Consider the following 20498-nt stretch of genomic DNA (forward strand, 5'->3'; position numbering starts at 1 on the left):
AATTTCTCAAACAGATGGTATCATTTATTATTGATTTTATACAAGGCAGCTCAGGTCTATTTATTCCCTTGATTTCATTTTTTCTCTGGCCATCTTCTTCTTGGAGACTTTCTTGACTTCAACTTCATCCTCAGCGCGGGGTACAACCTGCTCATGTTCAGATAGAATCATTTCTATATGGCATGGTGAACTCATGTAAGCTGTTAAAAAAAGAAACAAAACAACCATTTGAACTATGAAAAACATTCATTAATTTGACAGAAAGATTTCAAAGATAGCTATTTTAAAAGTATCATTTCAATGTTGCCATGGAGAAATACATCGTAGTAACATTATCTTACTTAACCAGTAGCAGATACTAGTTTAATCCAATCCACTCTATAAATCTTTTTGATTTAGTATTTCCTATGAACAACTTTTCTACATTTATTGATGGTTAATATTCCTTAAGCTTTGACATAACCACTTCAGAATGATTGCTAATGCATAGTAATACTTACGATTGATGCGACCGTGAGCTCTGTATGTTCGGCGCCTCATGCTGGGGGCTTCATTGACTTGAATGTGTTCAACTACTAGAGAATCTACATCCAAACCCTATGATATAACATAGATGTTTTACAACATGGTTTGGTTTGCAAGTCTTTATCATCATTTGATATGAATCGTCAATACAAAGCTTGATTACCATTTGATAATTGGGCTGATGTGCAGAAAAATCTATTATTGTCTACTGTTAATTTGTAAATCATTAACGAAACCAATCATTTCTATTTTCCAATCTAAATTCCTATATTCATTTATTTTTTGTAAATGCATAGAGTTTTTTATATGTGTATAAAAATGTTCTTTATTATTATAATTCATCACAAGTGACAAAAATATATTTAAAATCAATGCTCTTTTGGTTTTTGTTTTCAATTTCTGCATTTATCAGCACTTTATAGACCAATCCAGATATATTCATCTTGGATGATATAGATCACTATTTTTTCCAAAAATTATAAAATACCTTGAATTCAGCATTGCTTTCAGCATTCTTCAGAAGCTGAAGTAAAATCTCTGCACTTTTCTTGGGCCAACGTCCCTGTGATCCTGGGGCTTTACGGTTCTTGGCCTGATATATTACAATAAAACAATATTATTATTGGGAATCCCGGAGTGTTGATCCAGTTGGGAATGAACCCCACCAACACTGCAACACAGACCAATACACTAAAATATATTATGTATATTGTACTGCTAGATCATTCTCTTTATACCACCATAACAAGTCCTATCCCTTTACTCCCTCCTTTAAGTGGTATAACTACACTTAGAGCAACATAATAACAGGATGCAATGAAGAAGAAAATCATAAAGCAGTATAGGAATGGATGATTTTGGCTGCTTGGCAGATAGATCATTATATATTGGAGTACTACCATGTTAATGCATTTCTTGTTTGTACCCACTAACCACACCACTTTGAATGTCAGCTTTTTTTGGCTTCCATCAATTCAATGCAAGTAATTATTAGCTCAAAATAATTAAGTTGGATTGACAGAACTGAAAACATCAGCAAGCATGGATAGGTCTGGAGCTGCCAGGGTCTTCCACCAACATCAAATGTTTTGCAGTTAGTCATACTGTTGATTGCTTCTTCCATTAATGCATGTGGAAAAACATCTTTTGACACAATATCAAGTGTCAAAGTTAAAAGTTTTTAAGAAGAAGTATTTTGTTGGTAGTTTAGATGTTTGATCCGACATTCCATCAAGTGTATCTGTAGTGTGTTTTGAAAACTAAGCAAGTGAGTGAGGGAAACTTTTAACTTTGACACATGAAATTTTGAGTTTCGGTGTTGCATTGAAACACATTTTTTTGGGTTTTTGGCACATGCATCAACAGGTAGATGCAATCAACAGCATCCATCTAGTCAATATGCGTCATGTATAATCACCTGAGCCTTTCGGCCTACACCTCCATTGAATCTCCTGAAAGGAATAATCTGTTTCTTGGCCACAACATCCTTAAGGTACCTTGTTGCCTTACGAACATGCATACCCTTGATAGCCATGCCTGTCTCTCTTGTGTTCTTGAAGTGAACACGAAGATTTGATCCCCTGGCCTTGCATGACTTGGTAGGATTTTCAGGATCCTTAGCGTAGCGTGTCATGGTGCTGGATGACCTACCAAATACCAAGTACATATAACATTATCATCGATATATATCACATATAACTGTATTCAAGTATATGATGGTAATCTTATAGACACATGCATGTAGCATATACAAGTTTTCTTGATTTATTGTCCATTAAGTAGTATATTTGTCAAAAACCCGCTCGAACAAATAATTCATAAAGAGGCCTTACCCTCTACTTCTTATGAATAGGATGATTCAATCAATAATTTGTAAGGTTTCGACATAGAAGGCCTAAAATATCGTGTGTGTATCGATAGACAGAGATTTTTCAAAACATGTCTGGAAATACAAATGTTTCGGTTAAATTGTTTAAAATAACTTGTTCAGACGATTTATTATATATTTTACAATCATATGGCCAATTCTCGAAACCTTCAGTCGCCTGATGGCTTAGATATTTACAGATTATTTCATACTTTTTTCTATAGTTTTACCTTCACTGTGGCCTGAAGGAAAGAGAATACTACCCAGTAGACATCGCGCCTATGCTTCCACCACGCATGCGCATTGTGTTGTCCAAGATGGCCGCCGCAAAGTGAAGTATTTTACACCAGACGCAATTTTACCTTTTTAAAAACCCTTCGAAGGACGAAGATATCATACAACTTTTAACAAAATGTTTTGGGGTAAGACTTAATCCTAATCTTAGGTTATTGGCTTTTTCTGTACCTCTTACAGGAATTATTGTAAGGTATTTCTGTTTTGTTTGAGTGCGCGCATGGTTGGGTAAGGCGCTTTGATAATCAAAGTTTATAACATATTAACTTAAAGTTTAAACTACCAAACATTACCTTCTCAGTAAATCCTCTAGATTATTTGATTGCTATTTAACTGAACTAGTAAGAAATCCTCACTAATAACTTATGACCAGAATTATTGCTACAAAAGTAAGGACTGAAGTTCCTTTAACTCTGATACATGTGTACAGACATTTTCCCTCCACGTGTCTGTAGTGTTAATGACTTAGAACTTGTTCTATGTTCTTCGTTGCAGTGTTAATCCTGCTTTATTAGTAAGCACAAATTCTTCCCTCTCCCCTCCCCTGTTATGTCTTCCTTTGGTACCTTGGGGCCATGTCTTTTCTCCACCCACAAGAACGGGAAGTTCATCCTCACGGCAGAAGGAGCAGTAGTTTAGTATGGAATAAATGGTTAGGAGATAATTACATTTGACTTGTTTGAATTTTTTCTCAATTTTGTGTTTTACCCAATATTCAAGACTGCTAAGGGTGTCTGTGTTATGTGTGATAATGAAATTAGCTGTGTGATTCATGATTATATTCCCAAATAAGCCATATGATGCATATTCTCATATTGTGATGCTATGTGTGATGTGTAATAGGTCAAAAAATATATCATTGGCGCAAGATTTCTTTTAAGAAATATTTAGTGTGAGGTGTAATGGGAACCCCCTTTGCCACCCTAGATATCAGGGGTGAGTCTTGCAGGAGGCAAGGGGGAAGGGTGTGAAGAGGTTCAAGCTTGGAGAGAGAATATGTTCATGCAATGCAATTCTGAAAAAAAGATTCTTATACTTTCCTTCCAAGGGGATTTAAATTCACACTGAACGATTATATCTGTCTATTATAGGAATTACACTAGATGTTGGGAAGCGTTATACTCAAACAGTTGAGAAATCCTTTCACTTATCAATGGCTGCACTAGGCTTCAACAACACTACTGCTGATCCTGTTACTATTATGGTAGAAGTAGACAAGGCACAATTTGCTCTTTGTACTCTACAGCCAGGAAGAATCCCTCAGCAGACACTGGATATTGCTTTCACAGAAGGAGAGGAAATTACTTTTTATACAGAAGGAAATAATGAAGTTCATTTAACTGGTAATTTGACATCTTATTAACATTGTTTCTGTTTATTGAGTTTTGTTTAATCAGGACAAAAAATAATGGCTGGTCATTCTGGCTCAATGTTACTTGTCAGAAAATGAATGACAAGGCAGAGATTTAACCAGAAAAGTTCCAATTATTCTCTTAAGACATGGTCTGATGACCGGCTGTTATTTTTAGCCTTGTTTCAGGGATGGCATTCAAATCAACCATTCAAAATGACTGTTAATGTTATTTTAGGTTATCTAGTTGAAGAACCAGAAACTATTGAAATGGATGATGAAGACTTTTCGATACAAAGTGATGAATCTGTATCAGGAAGTGATGAGTCAGCATCAGACTCCAACAAAAGTGAAGATGAGGAAAATGATGTGTCATCGTCTAATGAGTCTGTAACATTGCAACATTTACTTGTTGGAGAAAATGTATCAGATGATGATGACCAGTCTGACAATGACTGGGACCCCTCTAGGGATAACCCTTCTTCAAAGGCAAAAAATAAAAGTGCTAAGAAATCTCAGAAGAATAAGAAAAAGGAGACACAAAATGCTGAGCCAAAGGAGGAAAATGTATCTAATGGGGCAGCTGTACAGCAATCAGATGGATTGGCAACAATGCTTTGGGATGATTCACTAGATAGTGCTGATGAAAGTAATGATTACATACCAGAAAAGAAAAAGAAAGAACAGGAATCTGCCAAGAAACAAAGTCCAAAGAAAAAAGGCAAAAAGAGAAAATTAAAAGAAAGTACTGGGAGTGAAATTACTCGGAAAAATGAACCTGAAAAAGAAAAAAAGTCTAAAAAGAGAACTTCTAAAATCGGTAGTGATTCTTAGCAATCTTGACTTGCAAAGAAATAGTAGGTTTTTATCTAAATACCACATGTAACTATAGACAGGCATATTCATGTCATGTTAGATCTACCTGTAGAGCTGATTGATCCTCTGCTTTAGACATGAGTATAGGTACTCCTGCTGTAGATAGATCTCAGTACTTCATTATAAAAAATAATCAGTACTAGCATTGGTTGTCATAGAAACATTCCTCATTTTTATGCACTAGTTACAGTTTTTGAGGTGCTTCAAGAACTTGGCTAAATCTATAGTCTTTTTAGGGAATTTTGTTAACTTAAAACAAATATTTTTTAGATTATGATTCATCACCCTTTGTTGTTTTTGTTATTTTATAGCCAACGCATCTTAATTCTTTCCCTTATATTCATGCCTTCAATGGTATCTTTTAGTTTATATTTTATTAACAACCCCTTCGTTTTAAATATATATTTGACATCTATAAATGCAAGCTTTAATTTCCTTCTTGTTTTTTCATCAATTGATCTTCACTTTCTTGTTTTTTCAAGTCTATAAGTTTCTTCATTAGTGTATCTCTTTTTATTGCACATTCTTTTATTAAACTGTTCAGTTTATCCAAGAAATTCTGGCAATACTCTGACAGTGCAATGCTTCCTGCAAGAAAAATTATGTATGAATTTTCAGTACTGAAACAGAAACTTGGCAGCAACCATTTAAGTCATGCAGTAATATGAAGACAGTAATAGACATAGCCCTTTTCTTCAATCAAGGTATATTCATCATGCTAGTTGCTGCCCAATGTTGTATGTATTTATAATGTTTTCAAAATTGCTTACTTACCTGCAGAATCTTTATTTCTGTGAGACTGAAGACATTCAACAGCATCTGAAATCTTCATTAAAATATCTGTATAAGTAACACTGCAGCTCAAATATGCTTCAAATAAGAACAGAACTGTTTTCATAGTACCTTTTCAGCATTGTCTTTGAATGCTGTAAGAAAAAGTCTAAGGTCTTCTTCAGATGTGGTGGTTCTTAGAGCTTCGTAATACTCTAGAATCCCTGTAAAATGAGGCAGTAAATCCATGGTGAAATATTATACTGTGTGGATGATAACATCATTGTGCCATCACTTACTTTCTAGTGGTTCACACAACATTTCAGATGTGCTTTTCTCAAATTCTGTGTATGCAGTTCTTTGAATAAAATAGTTGTTCACGTCAGTATAGATGACAATGGAAACTAATTAGATTTTTAAAATAATTATATCATAAACCCACCTGATGGATGATAGTACTGACTCAGTATAGTCCAGCTGTAACTGATACATTCTTTGGTGAAAGGATAACTCTTCTTTTAGAATCTTTATCTACATTTTATATCAAATTATATATATTTAATGAGGAAAAACATGATAGTAATCAGTCACCCAGGAGAAGTCTGTAATAAACCACTTTACCTTGGGCATAATGTTTTACCATTTCAGACAACTCTTATCATTCCCTTGAGAAATAATATTCTTTGTTTGAATCGTATCCATATTCAATATTGTCCTTCTCATACATAACAAATAAACAAAGAAATGATACTCTAGGGAATGACATGATTTGAAATGAGAAAACATTACACCCAAGAGGTCTGTTTGATACAGAACAACTCTAAAATGGATTTTCTCACCCAAACTCACTTCAATTTCAAAATTGTTGATTGTACAATAATCTTAAAGCCTATTAGATTATCACCATGGTAACAGACCTCAATTAAATGCATGTGTTGATCATAACTGACAGCCTTCATTAGAGGATCAATCACTGACCGAATCTGTAAAAACAAAGTTTTAACACATACTATGTTAATAAACATGATCCATGGGTTATTAGCATGACATTACACATACCTCTTCCTCTTTCTTTCTGCTTAAACTGGATGGCATATGTGACATCACATTTTCTAGATTCAAGTCTGGTCTAATTTGCTTATTAAGTGGTGGCTGTCAAAAAAAAGATATTTCTTAGAATGGGATAGTCAGAGCAGAAAGAAGAAATCTTGGCATTGTATGATCATTCTGAGTGCTAACTTCTTACCCACGGTGCTGATGGAATCAATACAGACAGAGAGAGAAGGTCTTGACAGCTGTCTTCAAGAAGTGTTGTTGTTGCTTGTACATGTGCATTCATGTGATCTCTGATTGGTTGTCCAATGTGGTCACTTCCTGTCACTGATGTTATACATTTTTCCTGGAGCACTTCCTTCAGGCAAACCATTTGCTTGTACAATTTGCACAATTTGGATTCTAGTTTTGACTGAAAATCAAAAGGTTCCTGCATTTAGACTACCTACTGGTACTGGATGGATCACACTACCATGTTTGTTGTGGTTAGGGGTCTTGCACATCTTGAGTACCCCCTCAGATATGTTTGCAGAAACATGGTCTCCTGGTAGGTCTACCAAAGCCAAACAAGTCAGAGGGGGTAGACTAAACTAAGCGTTGGCCCTCAAAATAGGGGGTATTGCACAGGGCAAACAATTCTTTCCAGTAAAAACAAAGTTGTTACAAAAAGACTTGCTCGTTAGACATTTGTGTTTATTAATATAGCACATAACCTACGTACCACATGTCTGAGATTGAGATGATCAAACTTGCCACTACACATATCTATTAGGGTGGTTTGATGGTTACTGCTCATTTTCTTGTCACATTTTAAAAATTTTCCCATAAAAACAGCAGGTAGGGCGAGTGTTTCTGGATTTGTAGGCTTTGAAAAGATAAATAGAACGAGTTAGTTGGACAAGATTTTCAACAACTCTTAGTCCTTTATATGACATGAACCATGTTCCCACTCATGATTATTGACCATCATGATTGCAACCTAGTCCAGATGTTGTGCCCTCCTTTGAATGCTCCACTTTTGTTGGGCTGCCTGACCAAACAAAGGATGGGACAGTGTCTGGACTACATTGCAACCATGCATGCATATAGGTATGCATACTTCTATAGTCTTGGAAAGATAATGACGAATCCCTTCAACAGTGCACAACAGATCTGAGATTTTGCTGTAAGTTGTAACATCAGGTGTCTGCATAGATCTGTTGTAGAAAGGATAAGTTAAAATAAAATAATGGTACTTTACAAATGCCATGATATATGCCAATTCTTGCTATACCTTAAACAATCTATAACATTAAGAAGTTGACCCTCAATTTCTATGAGGACATCTGTTCTTAGGTTAAGGGCCCAAGATTGCAAAGTGACCTGGTAATAGAATAAAATATAATGTTTACACCAATTCATCACACCATCTAACATATCAAATATAGACAAAACAAGTGAACCTGTCTCTCTAGCTGAATGACTTGTGATTTGAGCAGATTGACTCTTCTCTCATCAAATCTTTCATTTGGTAGTTCTTCTATAAGTTGCTTGTACAAAGATCTAGAAGAAGAACAAGAAATGTTCCAAATTTGTACATACTAGAACAGCTGTCTCAAACCATGAACACATACTTGATATATGTTAGTTCTGCTTTCAACTCTTCATTTTCTTCTTGGAGTAACTGAAATTGAGACAGATGTTAAAGTAAAATAACTATGCATTAACTGGATTGCATGAACTGTAAGTTCCCCATGGATGACAAGCCTGGGTATGTCAGGTCCCTTGGGTAATCATCCCCTCTCCCACTCTACTCCTCTCCTCCACTACTTTCTCAGTGCTATACCTTTATATCCCTTTTCATCTGTTTGTTCTGTATTTTGCTTGTGTTTGGCAGTTCTTTCTGCTCAACCCAATCACACAGAGTGCTTCTATTACCAGTTTTTCTGTCGGGAGGGGTTGTTTTACTGCTTTCTGGGGTCGAAGAGAATAGTCTGTCTGCAGAGTGCTAAATATGTAAACATCGTCCAGTAAATAAGATTTTATTCAAATCCAATTTAAAAAAAGACTGACCCTTTACTTACTACACCTGATGATTTGATGGATCTCTCTGAGGCAACATGCTGTTTATGTTTTGGGATTGTTTTCCTAGTACTCATATTTTACATACTCATCTAAATATTCGATTTCTTTCTCAAAAAGAAACTGATTGATTCCGCCATTTTGAAAAACACTTCAGAAGAGCCTGGGACGAACGGCTGGGCTACCTGTGTTGGTGAGTATTTTTTACTGTGAGTGTGGGATACCTGTGTCGTTTTTTCACCGAAAAGCAACAAAAAAGTCGCGGACAAGATATATACTTTCGATCAAATTCTTTATTTCTTTCTTTCTTTTTTTTTTTTTTTTCTTTTTTAGGTTTTTTTTTTCTTTTTTCTTTTCTAAAAACATATATTCTTTATAAGCATTTTTATCATAACCTTTTCTCGTATTTGGGTGGCTTCTAAAGAAGCCGTTTTGTGTTCTTTTCTAGACGTTCTACGCTTTTTTCTTGGCTGCTTTCTTTGCAGGTCTTCTTTTGGCTGGACTCTTCTTCTTTGTAGCTCTCTTTACTTCCTTTGGTGACTTGGATCTTGCTTTACTCTTGGGCTTTTTAGTTTTCTTTGGGGATTTGGCTTTCTTTGCAGCTTTCTTCTTTTTGGGAGTAGATTTCTTTGCCGCCGTCTTCTTCGCTTTCTTCTTCTTCTTAGGTGTTGTCTTCTTTTTGGGTTTAGCGGCCTTCTTCTTCTTCTTTTTCTTTTCTGTTCTAGCCAAGGCTTTGGGTCCGAGCTTGAACGAACCAGATGCACCCTTTCCTTTTGACTGCACAAGTAATCCAGCAGCAACTCCTCTCTTTAGAGCCATTCTCAGGTGTGGTCCTGGATCGCCAACACCCCTGTAGTTAGCCTTAATGTATTTCTGGATAGCTTGACGGGAAGATCCTCCTCGTTCTTTCAGTGCAACGATGGCTGCTTTAATCATATCTTGATATGTAGGATGTGCAGAAGGTTTAGCTGACTTGGCTGCTCTTTTTGCCTTTGGTCTGGCGCTCTTTGGTCGAGCCGCTTTCCTTGCACCAGGACTTGGGCTTCTTGACTTCGATCTAGATCTTGACCTTGATCTGGATCTGGATCTTGAACGAGAACGTGCTTTCTTAGGACTTGCAGACATGTTAAAGTTGTAAAACAAGCAAACAGATATCGATAATCACTTCTGATATACAAGAAGAGAATGTTCAACGGAAGCGCGCGTTTTGATTTTATACATCACACACGGACGCCCGAGAGCGCAGTTCTTTTTCAGCAAGAACCCGCCATGTTGCTGTGCTCTTTGTGTTTGTTGGTCAAACATTGGGACCTTTTCCATCAAAAATGCACCTATAATTGCCGAGGTAAGTGGGCGAAGTGCTTGAATGTACATCGAAGTTTTACTTGGATATTAATTTTCCTTTATTCCTTATAACTTTACTCAAGAAAGTGTTAAAATTCAAAATACTTTTTGAGTAAAAAGTTTTGTCAGCTTTTACTTTTTCCGTCAAAAACACTCATTATCCGGCAAAAAAGTCTTTATTTTACTCAATAATTCATTTATGGATATCTTAGCAAGCTTTTGACCATAATTCTGACTTGATTTGAAAGCGTACGATGTAGAAAATTTAGCGAAATTAAACCGAACAAAAACAACAAAAACTGGCGACTTCACGAACTGTTGAGGATGAGAAACATATTTTCACTTATCGACACTAAACTTTTTCCACTCAACTTGTAGCAATAAACTGTTATATATTTTCATGCATTGTCACTCAAGTGTCATTGATTTATATAATTGTACTAATGGATTTCAAATGGTTGTTTGGACCTTTTTCCCCATCTTGGACGGAAGAACAATATTCACAACCCGCCATAAACAAAAGCGCGCGAAAACAAATATCGACAAAAATTATACGATTAGTCTTTTTTATCTTTTCAAAATCTTATTTGTACTTGACTTTGAAGTCAAAATTTCTAAAAAATGTAGACAAAATATTAAAAAGAAAGTAGGTGTATAATTTCCTTTAGCAGCGTCAGTTTGGACATCAATAGTTATTTGCCGTTTCAGGGCACAACTGAAAACGAAAACTAACCGTTTGAAAAGTTGTATTTCCGTAATTAAATTATCTACCAACCTAGTGTTTTTCTGTGTTTAAAAACAACATAAACGGAAGTTGTAGCATTCAAATTACACCCGTAGATAGTTGCTTAACACTTGATTGTGATAAGCTTTTTACTTTTGTTCTTTAAGCCATTAAAAACAGGGTTTTTTTATTGTTTATTGGCATTGCAAAAGTCGATAGCTTGACTATAGAAATTTATTATATAAATTTATTTTTTCATATTTCAAAAATTTTATATCTACCTATATCTATCTATTAAACTATATATTTTTTTTAATTACTTGTTTAAGAGCTATGCAGCCTCTAGGTTGTTTAAAACTAAACTGCTGTTTTGCTATCATTGTACAGTATTTTTTTTGATTGTCTGGTGCTTCGTCGTTATCGCTATGTAGATAAACTCAACTATATACATTTTGTCGATATTCTAATCTACTGTTCATTTGTTAGTGATCATAATGATAAAGGTTTGCTTCCCAAGGGTCCACAAGTAGCGAAATGTGATCATGGATCTTTCTTCCCCTGGAAATACCGAAATACCGCAAAAGCCGGGGACGGTAGGATATTTCAGACCATTTCTAACGTTATTTTTGCTGCTATTTTTTTCCAGTAAGCTTATGATATTTGTTTCCGGTTAATAAATCTCATTTTCTTGCTGTCCGAGACTGGCAGAATCACCAATCATCATCAATATTTTTTTAGGCGTAACCCAGGATGTCAGCTTCCAGTTACAACATACCAAATTTAGACGCGCGCCATGATTTTTTTTTTTTTTTTCTATTTTTCCGGTAAAAAATATCTATTTTGGAATAAGAAGACATGCATCTAGAAGGCAACTTGATCCTGGTCAAATGATAGAATGACGTCCAATTAATAGGAAAGAAAGTGCCAAAGCGCCTCAGAAGTTAAGAGATTACTATTTTTAAGATTAGTGAACAGTTTCAGGAAGACAAGGAATTAAGGAATTAAAAATAAATACATCTATCGCGTAGGAAAGGAAGCGAGATAAATTTAGATCACAAGCTTGAGCATTTTCACCTTTTTATGAATTGTTTTTAAGTACTATTATTATTTTGAATTTTTATTTTTGTTCTATTACGACTGGCGATAGTTTAGCGACGCCCCAAGTATGAATACGATCAGTACTGTCGCGTATGAATCTATCTTAGGACTCAATCGAAAATTAGATTACGAGAAATTATCGAATATTTGATGACAAGTTTCTTATGTTAATGTTGGTAAACTCCCAGAATGTTTAGTCATATTTATAATCGGCCCACGCGGATATGGGTGCGCATCAAGGCGCGCAAAGGCGTGGTTGGTCTATGTATCGATTAAGGGCGCGCACGGCCTGGGACTAGTCTGGTAATACATAGTAATCAGTGTTTAGCTAGTGTCTCCTCACATCGAACAGATCCAAACGCATGTTGAGTTGTTTCACTTGTGACAAATATCGAAGAGTCTGTTGGGAGATTTCTTGTCTGTATGCTACTCTCTGAACGATTTCTACTAGCTTAGCTGTATGCAGACACTGTAAGACATCTGCATGGTGCAGATTTGCTAAGGTTTCGTGCGGACTCGAGAATGGCTGTAGGGCTGTTCCAGTCGTAAATATTTCGAACGAGTCCTTGGTTAATGTATTTGTTGCAATGAAGAAAAGACCGAATTTAACGATTGCTTGCCAAGCATCGGCAGCTCCTCCACCACCCCAACCGTAAGTACTCAATTCTTTCATTTCTATGCTTGGTTTTTCCTCCAAATGTTTGATTTGCACACTCCATTATACCTTCAAACTCAAAGACCTTGTGATCGTTTGTCGCTGTTTTGCAGGACCGACGAAAATACTATAGATTTGCAAAAGGTAGAAGATGTCCGTAAGAAACTAGATGACTTGGGGCTGCATGGATTACAGCGCAAGAGAATCGAAGAGTTTTTAAATGAAAAGATGAAAATAGGAGAACTTTATAACGATGATTTCGAAAAGATTGACGAGCTTGGAGCAGGGAATGGCGGTGTAGTCACAAAGGTCTTGCATAAACCTAGTGGCCTTATTATGGCTAGAAAAGTAAGAAAATAGTAACATTTGAGAATATTCTAGTCGTTTGGTTATTATTGAAATTCTAAGCTAGTATTCTGACGTTATGGATGGCACGACCTCGATTATAATAAGCAGTTTTTGCTAGCTGCTCTTGTCGCACAATTGTGTGCTCATCTTGATGTAATTTCCATCGTATTTTATGCTATTTATTCCTTTGTTTCTTGCAGTTGATTCACTTGGAAATCAAGCCAGCAATACGAAACCAAATTATCAGAGAGCTTAAGGTCTTGCATGAATGTAATTCTCCTTACATTGTTGGCTTTTATGGAGCTTTTTACAGCGATGGTGAAATTTCTATCTGTATGGAGCACATGGTTAGTAAGTCGAAAAGGGTTACCATTTCATTACATGTAAATTTCAAATGTTGATATTGTACATTGCACTGAATTATGTTCATTTCGTTGTCACGCTGAAAACTTCAATTTATCTCTTTCTCCAAATAAAAGCAAAACGCATTCGTCAAAACTATCATCTCAAAACAGGAATGTGTATCAATTATTCACCACTGTCATTCCCCTCTCCCCCACGTTGCAATCATCCATGCAACGGGTTTTTACATTTTATCCATACAAACTTCTAACTTAGAATTTCATTCCTAATATAAAATATCCATGGGAATATTATTCTTTACAAAACATAGTCAAGCAAAAATTACTTCCACTAACTACTTAAAATATATATATTGGAACTACTATCACTCTATACGAATCGCTACTACTTCACAACTCGGTTTCTACCGGAAATCTTCCCCCCAAACTCGTATTCTTCTTGCAAGCACGATAAGCTCTACGTGCCTCCCTGCTCTGATTCTTAAAAAGAATAGAATGAATTATATACATTAAATATTCCTAGTTGTACTGTTCGTTGTTATTGAAGTACATTATCTCTCTACATTTGCCTATGCGAGATCTTTGACAATTTTTTTCTTTGTAAGTGCTAAGCTATCCCAAGGATGTGTATTTTTGTAATTTTTCGCGTTCTATTTAAATAGATCAGTAGTCTGGAGTGTTTTATTCAAAACTGCTCTGCTATTTACATATTTCTGGGATTCTATTTATGAATAAATTTGGTTTTTATAATTAGATGGTTCTCAAGTTTTTTCTATTTTCTTGTCTTTTACTGTAATATTTTATTAACACAATCATTGCTACTTGTATTTTTATTCCTAATCACATTTTAATTTATTTTTGAATAACACACAGTCATATTCACTGAGATATAGCTAATGCTATACAGGATCCAACGTAGTGTTTCTCCAATATATTATATTCTATTTGCATTTTTATTGCATTAACCCTTCATTTCTAAACCAAGCTGATATTTCCAAAGGTTTCATCGTTAAACTAATATGCTTGGCATACCATTTTAGGTCTTTTCTTGATTGTCTTGCAAAATTCTCTCCTTGAATAACAAAATGGAATGATATACAGTTTGGGTTTAATGTAATTACATATATTGTGTCAAGAGATGCATTATCTTGATTTATTCGACTAAAATCACATTAATAGCTCAATGATTTTTGATGTATCATTCTAAAATGTTTAAGATTAAAGAAATTTTCCCCATTCCATTTACTTAGTTTCATTTTCTCCCCTAGAAAATTTAATTCCATTTAACACAAGATTATTTCGTAATCATTTCATTTGAAATCAAGTTTATTGAATAAATGCTTTAATTTTGTAAAAGTGTGAAACAAGTTATATCTTCGATTCAAACCATCCTAAGCAAATATAGAACATATATTCTTTTACTACACAAATAAGATCATAAATTTATAACAAGGTTATATTCATCAATAACAAGCCTGCTAATGATTACTTCTTGTCCATATTCTCACATACAGGATGGAGGGTCTCTAGACCAAATCTTGAAGAAAGCTGGTAGAATTGAGGAGGAAATTTTGGGAAAAATTAGTATTGCAGTAAGTATACCAAATTATTTCATAATTCTTTTAATAACCTGGTTATACACTCCAATTATTAGTTGTTTTGTATTGAATAAAAATAGGGTTGGCATAGACATGGAAAGTCATGGGATTTTAAATTTTCCATTCAGCCCTGAAAAAGTAGTATAATTTCAAACACTGAAAAAAGGGTTCTCTAAGACCTTTCTGCATAATCCAGTAAGCTTTGATAAATGCCATTTAAAAAGTTTTATAATTTTATTTTATCCTTTGGTAGGTGCTTAAAGGTCTTAATTACCTCCGTGAAATCCACCAGATTATTCACCGCGATGTTAAACCATCTAATATACTTGTTAACACAAGAGGTGAAATTAAAATGTGTGACTTTGGTGTAAGTGGTCAACTTATTGACTCAATGGCCAATTCTTTTGTGGGTACCAGATCATACATGTCGGTAAGTATCCCATCTTAAATGAAATCAACTATACACTAGTTTTGGTTTGAAGTTGATCCATGCTTTAGGTCAGTCTTCCATGGATTCCATAGTCTTGGTATATCATTGACAGACGTACGGAACTGGTGAATCCATGGAGAAAATGTACTCCCTAGTTTTTATGATATTGGCATGAGTTGCATTTGCTTTTATGCCATTGTCTCTCATTACTGTGTTAGTTAAAATCTAAAATCTACAAAGCTTTTCGCTGTTGTATCACAGCGTGGGACAATCACAATAGAGCTAGGCTCCAAACTAAGTGAAAGCCCAAAGATCGAAGTTAGAATTTAGAAGTTGATTTTTAGAAGTTCATCCCTGGGGGTCACACCCTTGAACTGAGTTGAGTATGTTTAATGCACTGTTCTCTTCCTTGCCACAATTGTTTTCTGTGGATCCTCCAGTATACCATATCTCTCCCTCCTTACACTGAATCCAAATATGGCGACCAATTTGAATTTAAGTACTTTTCTGGATGACTAGCCTCATGTGAAACATAAAAGAGTCTTCACATGTATGAGTAGAGTCTATTCAGTCCAGAACAATACTTTTTCAAATGGATCGCCATATATTGATCTGACATAAAAAGATAAAAACATGCAAGTAAATATCAGACCTTTATGATATGTGTCGTATATTGAATGTAGTGGTTGTGTGCGCAGAGCAGACATCCTGGAAGAGTCATGATGGGGAATAATGCATGGTTGTAAAATTGTAAGTCATTAGTATCACCATCTTAAAGTCTTTTAAACTAATAATGAACCCAATTGTTCTCTCTTTTCCCCAGCCTGAGCGACTACAAGGCTCCAACTACTCAGTGCTTTCAGATATCTGGAGTTTTGGGCTTTCTCTTGTTGAAATGGGCATTGGTAGATATCCTATACCTCCACCAGATCCCAAAGAAATAGATAAGTTGTTTAGTATGGATCCTCGTAGTATAGCATCGTCATCAAATATGACTTCTAATCGATTACCTCCTGGCGTAAGGCCACCTAGTGGAGCAAATGATGGAGTAAGGCCTATGGCCATATTTGAACTGTTGGATTACATCGTTAATGAGGTAATATTTCTATTTGAAGAAGATGGCCTAGTTTTTTTAAATGTTAGGTAATAGTCTTACTGCCATTTAAAATTTTTTTTTTTCAGAAAACACATGCAATTGTTATTATAAAATGAAAATATTGACCTCAAGCAGCAATGTAAAATAACATGGGGTTTATTATAATCTCTTTTAATTCAATATTTCTCTTTCATTTGTCACAGCCTCCGCCAAGACTACCAACACAATACTTCTCTGAACAATTCTGTGAATTTGTTCACAAATGGTAAGAAATAGGTTTATTATTCCTTTGTTGTTCTGCATTATTATTACCATACTTACACAATTTAGTATAATAAAAAGAGTATTCTTTTTAACAGTCTTGTTAAGAATCCAAAAGAGAGAGCAGACCTGAAATATCTGATGGTAAGAATGTTTACTTGTTACTGACACCATTCACTACACTCCATTTCCATATCACTTGAAATGTACATTTGATCATGGGTTAGGCCATGCACCATGCCATACTTTAGTATATACCATGGTGTAGCACACCATTCCATTCGTTACACAATGGCACTGCTGCACACTGTGCCATACTATAGTATATACCATGCTATAGCATACCATTCCATTCCATACACCATGGCACTGCTATACACTAAGCCATACTATACTATATACCATGCTATAGCACACCATTCAATTCCATACACCATGGCACTGCTGCACACTATGCCATACTGTAGTATATACCATTGTGTAGCACACCATTTCATTCCATACGCCATGGCACTGCTATACACTATGCCATACTATAGTATATACCATGGTGTAGCACACCATTCCATTCCATACACCATGGCACTGCTGTAGCACACCTGATGCCATGCCATATATCATGCATATAATATCAAGCCACCACATGTTATGCCATACTATACCATACTATTGACTTACGCTAATGATACATTGATTACTTCATGTTTTTGTTTTGTTTTCAGAGCCATCCATTTATCAAGAAAGCAGAAGAACAAACTGTGGACTTTGCTAGTTATGTGTCTAGTTTTGAATCATCTTCCAATTCCCAGTGATAAAGCTGGTCGAAACACATTCCATTATCTAACAGGTCATTTGATAAGCATTTCAAATTTTCAACTGTATCAAAGAACATCTCTTTTTTTCTGAGTCAAAATAATTATCATGTCTGCATTCTTACAATGTAATTACTATTTGAAAAAAGGATTTGTTAATGTGAATTTGGAACATAAAAGGACTAATAATTGTTGGGTATGGGCTGGTACAACTTGTGTGCCAGGTCTATAATGACAAGGTTCATTGTGTCAGTTGTTATTGATAAATAACAAACCTGATTTGAGTGTTGTATATCTTTGTAAAACTCAGACATAAAGGGGTAAGTGCTCTACTACCAAGGCTAATAATAATTGTTGGTCAGTTGTCAGTCCCTTTTCTTGTTCGGTAAATACCACTGTGTGTTATGACAAAGACTCATCTGCATAGGCTTAGCCTTACTTAAGGTGGCTGGACCCCCTCACGCTTGACCGCTACCTTCCACATTTGGAACGCTGGTGCATACATGTGTTTTATTCGATTGAATTAATGCTTGATGCAGTTTTTAACGAGATCGGACGTCATAATACGTGATTATGATGAAATATTTGTTTTCGTTTAGAGAACAATTTTTGCCTTGCAGAGTGTTCAACACTAAAATGCTTCATACCACATGATTACATACTAGATGCCTCCATTTGTAAGGATTTTTGAACAAATCTATCTAGCTAATAATACCCAAAATTGTGAGACTATTGAACTCATTTAAAATGATCTAAAGCCAACGAGAAATACAGAAACATTGCAGATCGTTTCCCAACGATTTGATGCTCTGGGAATTCTATTGTTTGCTAATGATCATAACACCAAATTCTTTCCCACCATGCACAGTCTCATCTCGCTTGGCTTCTTTCCAATTTACCCCGGAAGTATGGTAATAAACAGTTGTTTTTTTTATTCAAATGTGGGAGGTAGCGGTCAAGCGTGAGGGGGTCCAGCCACCTTAAGAGCAAAACATTATTGTGAAAGTCAACTGTAATGTAAAAAATGTGCAGCTTGAACAACTCCAATGTTTTTTTAATCTCACAGACTTTTAATGGTACCTACTGTATGAATAGTTGTCTTATAAAGGAGGCTAAGCCTTTGCAAATGAATCTGTGGTCTTCAAAAACAGTGGTATGCATCGAATGAGAAACTGGTGTATTCTAGCCAGATATCATCCAATGACAGCCATTTTTTAAGCCCTGCACTACATTAAAGCTTTTAACTAATTAGAATAGGGATAATTTAGGTCTTCACCAGCACTTGCACTTGCCCCTTCAATTGACAAGAGTTTAAGGTTATTATATATAACTGTAATTTTATATTATTTCTCTAGTGTTTAGGCAATTAATGCAACATATTTGGTGTTTGTGCATATTAGGTTAGACTTTTAATTGCCATTCCTGCTAGGCATTCAATTATATATATTACATAAAATGACCAGGGTTTTCAATTGTCTCACTTTATATGTTACTTGACTTCGATCCTTTAGCTGTGTGCAGGTTTATCGTACATGGACTTTACTGAAGCAGATATTGCATATCTGTAGGCTGTTTCATTGTGGTAGTATTAGAAGGACTAATTTTCATGTTGCTGAACAGCAACTTTGCTTATTAATAGCTGGTTTAATGTGCCAATTACTTGGAAGCCTCTTTTTAGAAAATCTTTCAAGGACTTCACCAAATAAAACTGCTAATGCCAATCTTCAAGATGTTTCAGCTTTTAATTAAGAAATGTTTCTGGTCAAGCAAGTTTTTATTTACAATGTTTCCATACAAAATAAGACTTATTCTTATACATTCTCTCTTATACCATGTTTACAGAACTTAGGTTGTGAAAATGGCAGTGACAAGATTTTGCTTAAACATGAATTAGTGCAAAGTCTTTTGTACTATTTTTTATTTGTTGCAATTTTTTAATCTGATGGACAATATATCAAATATAAGGGTTGTCTATTTGCTCTACTGTGGCGATGGAAGAAAATGAAAAATAGGGGGCCTAAAAGTAATCAAACAAGCAAAATGCAACCGGAATTCAAAACTATGAAAGTTGGGGCTGAGCTGGTCTCTAGCCCCTCATCTCTACTGCCTATGCCCTAATAGAAAAATACAAACAACAAAGAGATTTCCACTATTCTTACCCTTCCACAGTCTTCAAGCGGAAGACTGAAGAGGAGTCTTGTGCCCAAACTCTGTTTGTTTCTGTCTAGCCTATAATATTTTAAATTCACCCTCTGATGATGATGATGGTGGTCATGGAAGATGAATAAAATGATGCAATGGTTTTTGGCCTCACTTGATAACTTAATTAGTTTCTGCCTATACTAGTATATGGAGTGTAGCATTGAAGCTGGGCCACATTTATTATAGCATCAAATATCAGTAGCATCTAATATTCGAAAGCAATATTACGCATACTTTAAATTTTGATATTTCAAAAATAGCTTTTCAATAGCGGAGTTTGGGCTGCCTGTGGCACAATGCACAGTCTCAGCTTCCTGATGGTCTCGGCTTGTGGTCAGCAAAAACAGGAAGACGCTCCTCGGCGTTTCCACGAAATCAACGCTATCAAAGTTTTATTTCTCTTGACTATTCGATCTTTTTAGTTGTCCAATACTAGTTTTTATAGTAGATAGTGCTGGAATTGGGAAATTGAAACTATCTTAGCTTGATTGTACCTAAGAATCTTGCATTATGTCTGCAAGAAGACGTACTTTCACTTTTTATTCCTACTAAACGCTTCATGGACTGCATGATAAGAACAATGAGTCATTAGCATAAGTAAGATAAAAGAGACACAAGTGCAATACAGTTTCTTTGTTTAATTATTTAAGTGAAATTTCCTTTTTTGGTAATAATCTAGTTCAATATACTCAAGAGAATATACAAAACAAATATTTAAGCAAATACAAAAAAACATAACATAGCAGTAAGTCTAGCAGTTAAGGTCCGTG

General features: G+C 35.2%; 5 protein-coding genes across 6 annotated transcripts; 2 read left to right on the plus strand and 3 right to left on the minus strand.

Moving 5' to 3' along the window:
• Positions 1-2: 2 nt before the first annotated feature.
• Positions 3-2678, minus strand: LOC116294631 (large ribosomal subunit protein uL22). Its single transcript, XM_031702270.2, has 5 exons — positions 2623-2678; positions 1943-2171; positions 1013-1117; positions 501-597; positions 3-200 (listed from the first exon to the last, which is right to left on the minus strand). Exons 2-5 carry the CDS (start codon positions 2156-2158, stop codon positions 61-63), a joined length of 558 nt encoding a protein of 185 aa, XP_031558130.2. The 5' UTR covers positions 2159-2171; positions 2623-2678; the 3' UTR covers positions 3-60.
• A 24-nt stretch (positions 2679-2702) lies between these two features.
• Positions 2703-6738, plus strand: LOC116294629 (uncharacterized). The gene is made up of 3 exons (XM_031702268.2): positions 2703-2814; positions 3778-4029; positions 4276-6738. The coding sequence occupies exons 1-3, from the start codon at positions 2805-2807 to the stop codon at positions 4869-4871; spliced, it is 858 nt and encodes a 285-aa protein (XP_031558128.1). The 5' UTR covers positions 2703-2804; the 3' UTR covers positions 4872-6738.
• On the minus strand, positions 5269-8960 carry LOC116294628 (uncharacterized). 2 transcript variants are annotated; one of them, XM_031702267.2, is made up of 15 exons: positions 8806-8960; positions 8563-8724; positions 8351-8400; positions 8180-8279; positions 8011-8099; positions 7837-7933; positions 7459-7602; positions 6931-7149; positions 6744-6836; positions 6602-6667; positions 6127-6215; positions 5984-6042; positions 5817-5908; positions 5688-5739; positions 5269-5501 (listed from the first exon to the last, which is right to left on the minus strand). In XM_031702267.2, exons 1-15 carry the CDS (start codon positions 8836-8838, stop codon positions 5341-5343), a joined length of 1506 nt encoding a protein of 501 aa, XP_031558127.1. In that variant the 5' UTR covers positions 8839-8960; the 3' UTR covers positions 5269-5340. The 2 variants fall into 2 exon arrangements, with proteins under 2 accessions (XP_031558127.1, XP_031558126.1); XM_031702266.2 differs by having other exon boundaries at positions 8801-8960.
• A 228-nt stretch (positions 8961-9188) lies between these two features.
• Positions 9189-10041, minus strand: LOC116294630 (uncharacterized). The gene has a single exon (XM_031702269.1). The coding sequence runs from the start codon at positions 9921-9923 to the stop codon at positions 9252-9254; it is 672 nt and encodes a 223-aa protein (XP_031558129.1). The 5' UTR covers positions 9924-10041; the 3' UTR covers positions 9189-9251.
• A 2224-nt stretch (positions 10042-12265) lies between these two features.
• Positions 12266-19254, plus strand: LOC116294634 (dual specificity mitogen-activated protein kinase kinase 2). Its single transcript, XM_089025628.1, has 9 exons — positions 12266-12616; positions 12733-12967; positions 13168-13314; positions 14844-14921; positions 15181-15357; positions 16181-16453; positions 16657-16718; positions 16813-16858; positions 17437-19254. The coding sequence occupies exons 1-9, from the start codon at positions 12552-12554 to the stop codon at positions 17524-17526; spliced, it is 1173 nt and encodes a 390-aa protein (XP_088881754.1). The 5' UTR covers positions 12266-12551; the 3' UTR covers positions 17527-19254.
• The last annotated feature ends 1244 nt before the right edge of the window (positions 19255-20498 follow it).

This window comes from Actinia tenebrosa, unplaced genomic scaffold, assembly GCF_029948245.1.
Source record: "Actinia tenebrosa isolate PJP-AT-01 unplaced genomic scaffold, QUT_ActTen_1.0 PGA_scaffold0__85_contigs__length_37466705, whole genome shotgun sequence".
NCBI lineage: Eukaryota > Metazoa > Cnidaria > Anthozoa > Actiniaria > Actiniidae > Actinia > Actinia tenebrosa.

Bases quoted from the DNA above. Each gene is read 5' to 3' on its own strand.
- LOC116294630 (XM_031702269.1), bottom strand. From the start codon at position 9,923: ATGTCTGCAAGTCCTAAGAAAGCACGTTCTCGTTCAAGATCCAGATCC.
- LOC116294628 (XM_031702266.2), bottom strand. From the start codon at position 8,875: ATGAGTACTAGGAAAACAATCCCAAAACATAAACAGCATGTTGCCTCA. The intron at 7,934-8,010 runs GTATAGCAAGAA...TTTCTACAACAG, and splicing joins AATGTTATAGATTGTTTAAG to ATCTATGCAGACACCTGATG. The intron at 5,909-5,983 runs GTAAGTGATGGC...CTCATTTTACAG, and splicing joins GTTGTGTGAACCACTAGAAA to GGATTCTAGAGTATTACGAA.
- LOC116294629 (XM_031702268.2), top strand. The intron at 4,030-4,275 runs GTAATTTGACAT...ATGTTATTTTAG, and splicing joins TAATGAAGTTCATTTAACTG to GTTATCTAGTTGAAGAACCA.
- LOC116294634 (XM_089025628.1), top strand. From the start codon at position 12,552: ATGAAGAAAAGACCGAATTTAACGATTGCTTGCCAAGCATCGGCAGCT. The intron at 12,617-12,732 runs GTAAGTACTCAA...GCTGTTTTGCAG, and splicing joins GCTCCTCCACCACCCCAACC to GACCGACGAAAATACTATAG. The intron at 16,454-16,656 runs GTAATATTTCTA...CATTTGTCACAG, and splicing joins TGGATTACATCGTTAATGAG to CCTCCGCCAAGACTACCAAC.
- LOC116294631 (XM_031702270.2), bottom strand. From the start codon at position 2,158: ATGACACGCTACGCTAAGGATCCTGAAAATCCTACCAAGTCATGCAAG. The intron at 598-1,012 runs GTATTTTATAAT...GTTATATCATAG, and splicing joins AAAGCAATGCTGAATTCAAG to GGTTTGGATGTAGATTCTCT. The intron at 201-500 runs GTAAGTATTACT...TTTTTTTAACAG, and splicing joins AGCTCACGGTCGCATCAATC to CTTACATGAGTTCACCATGC.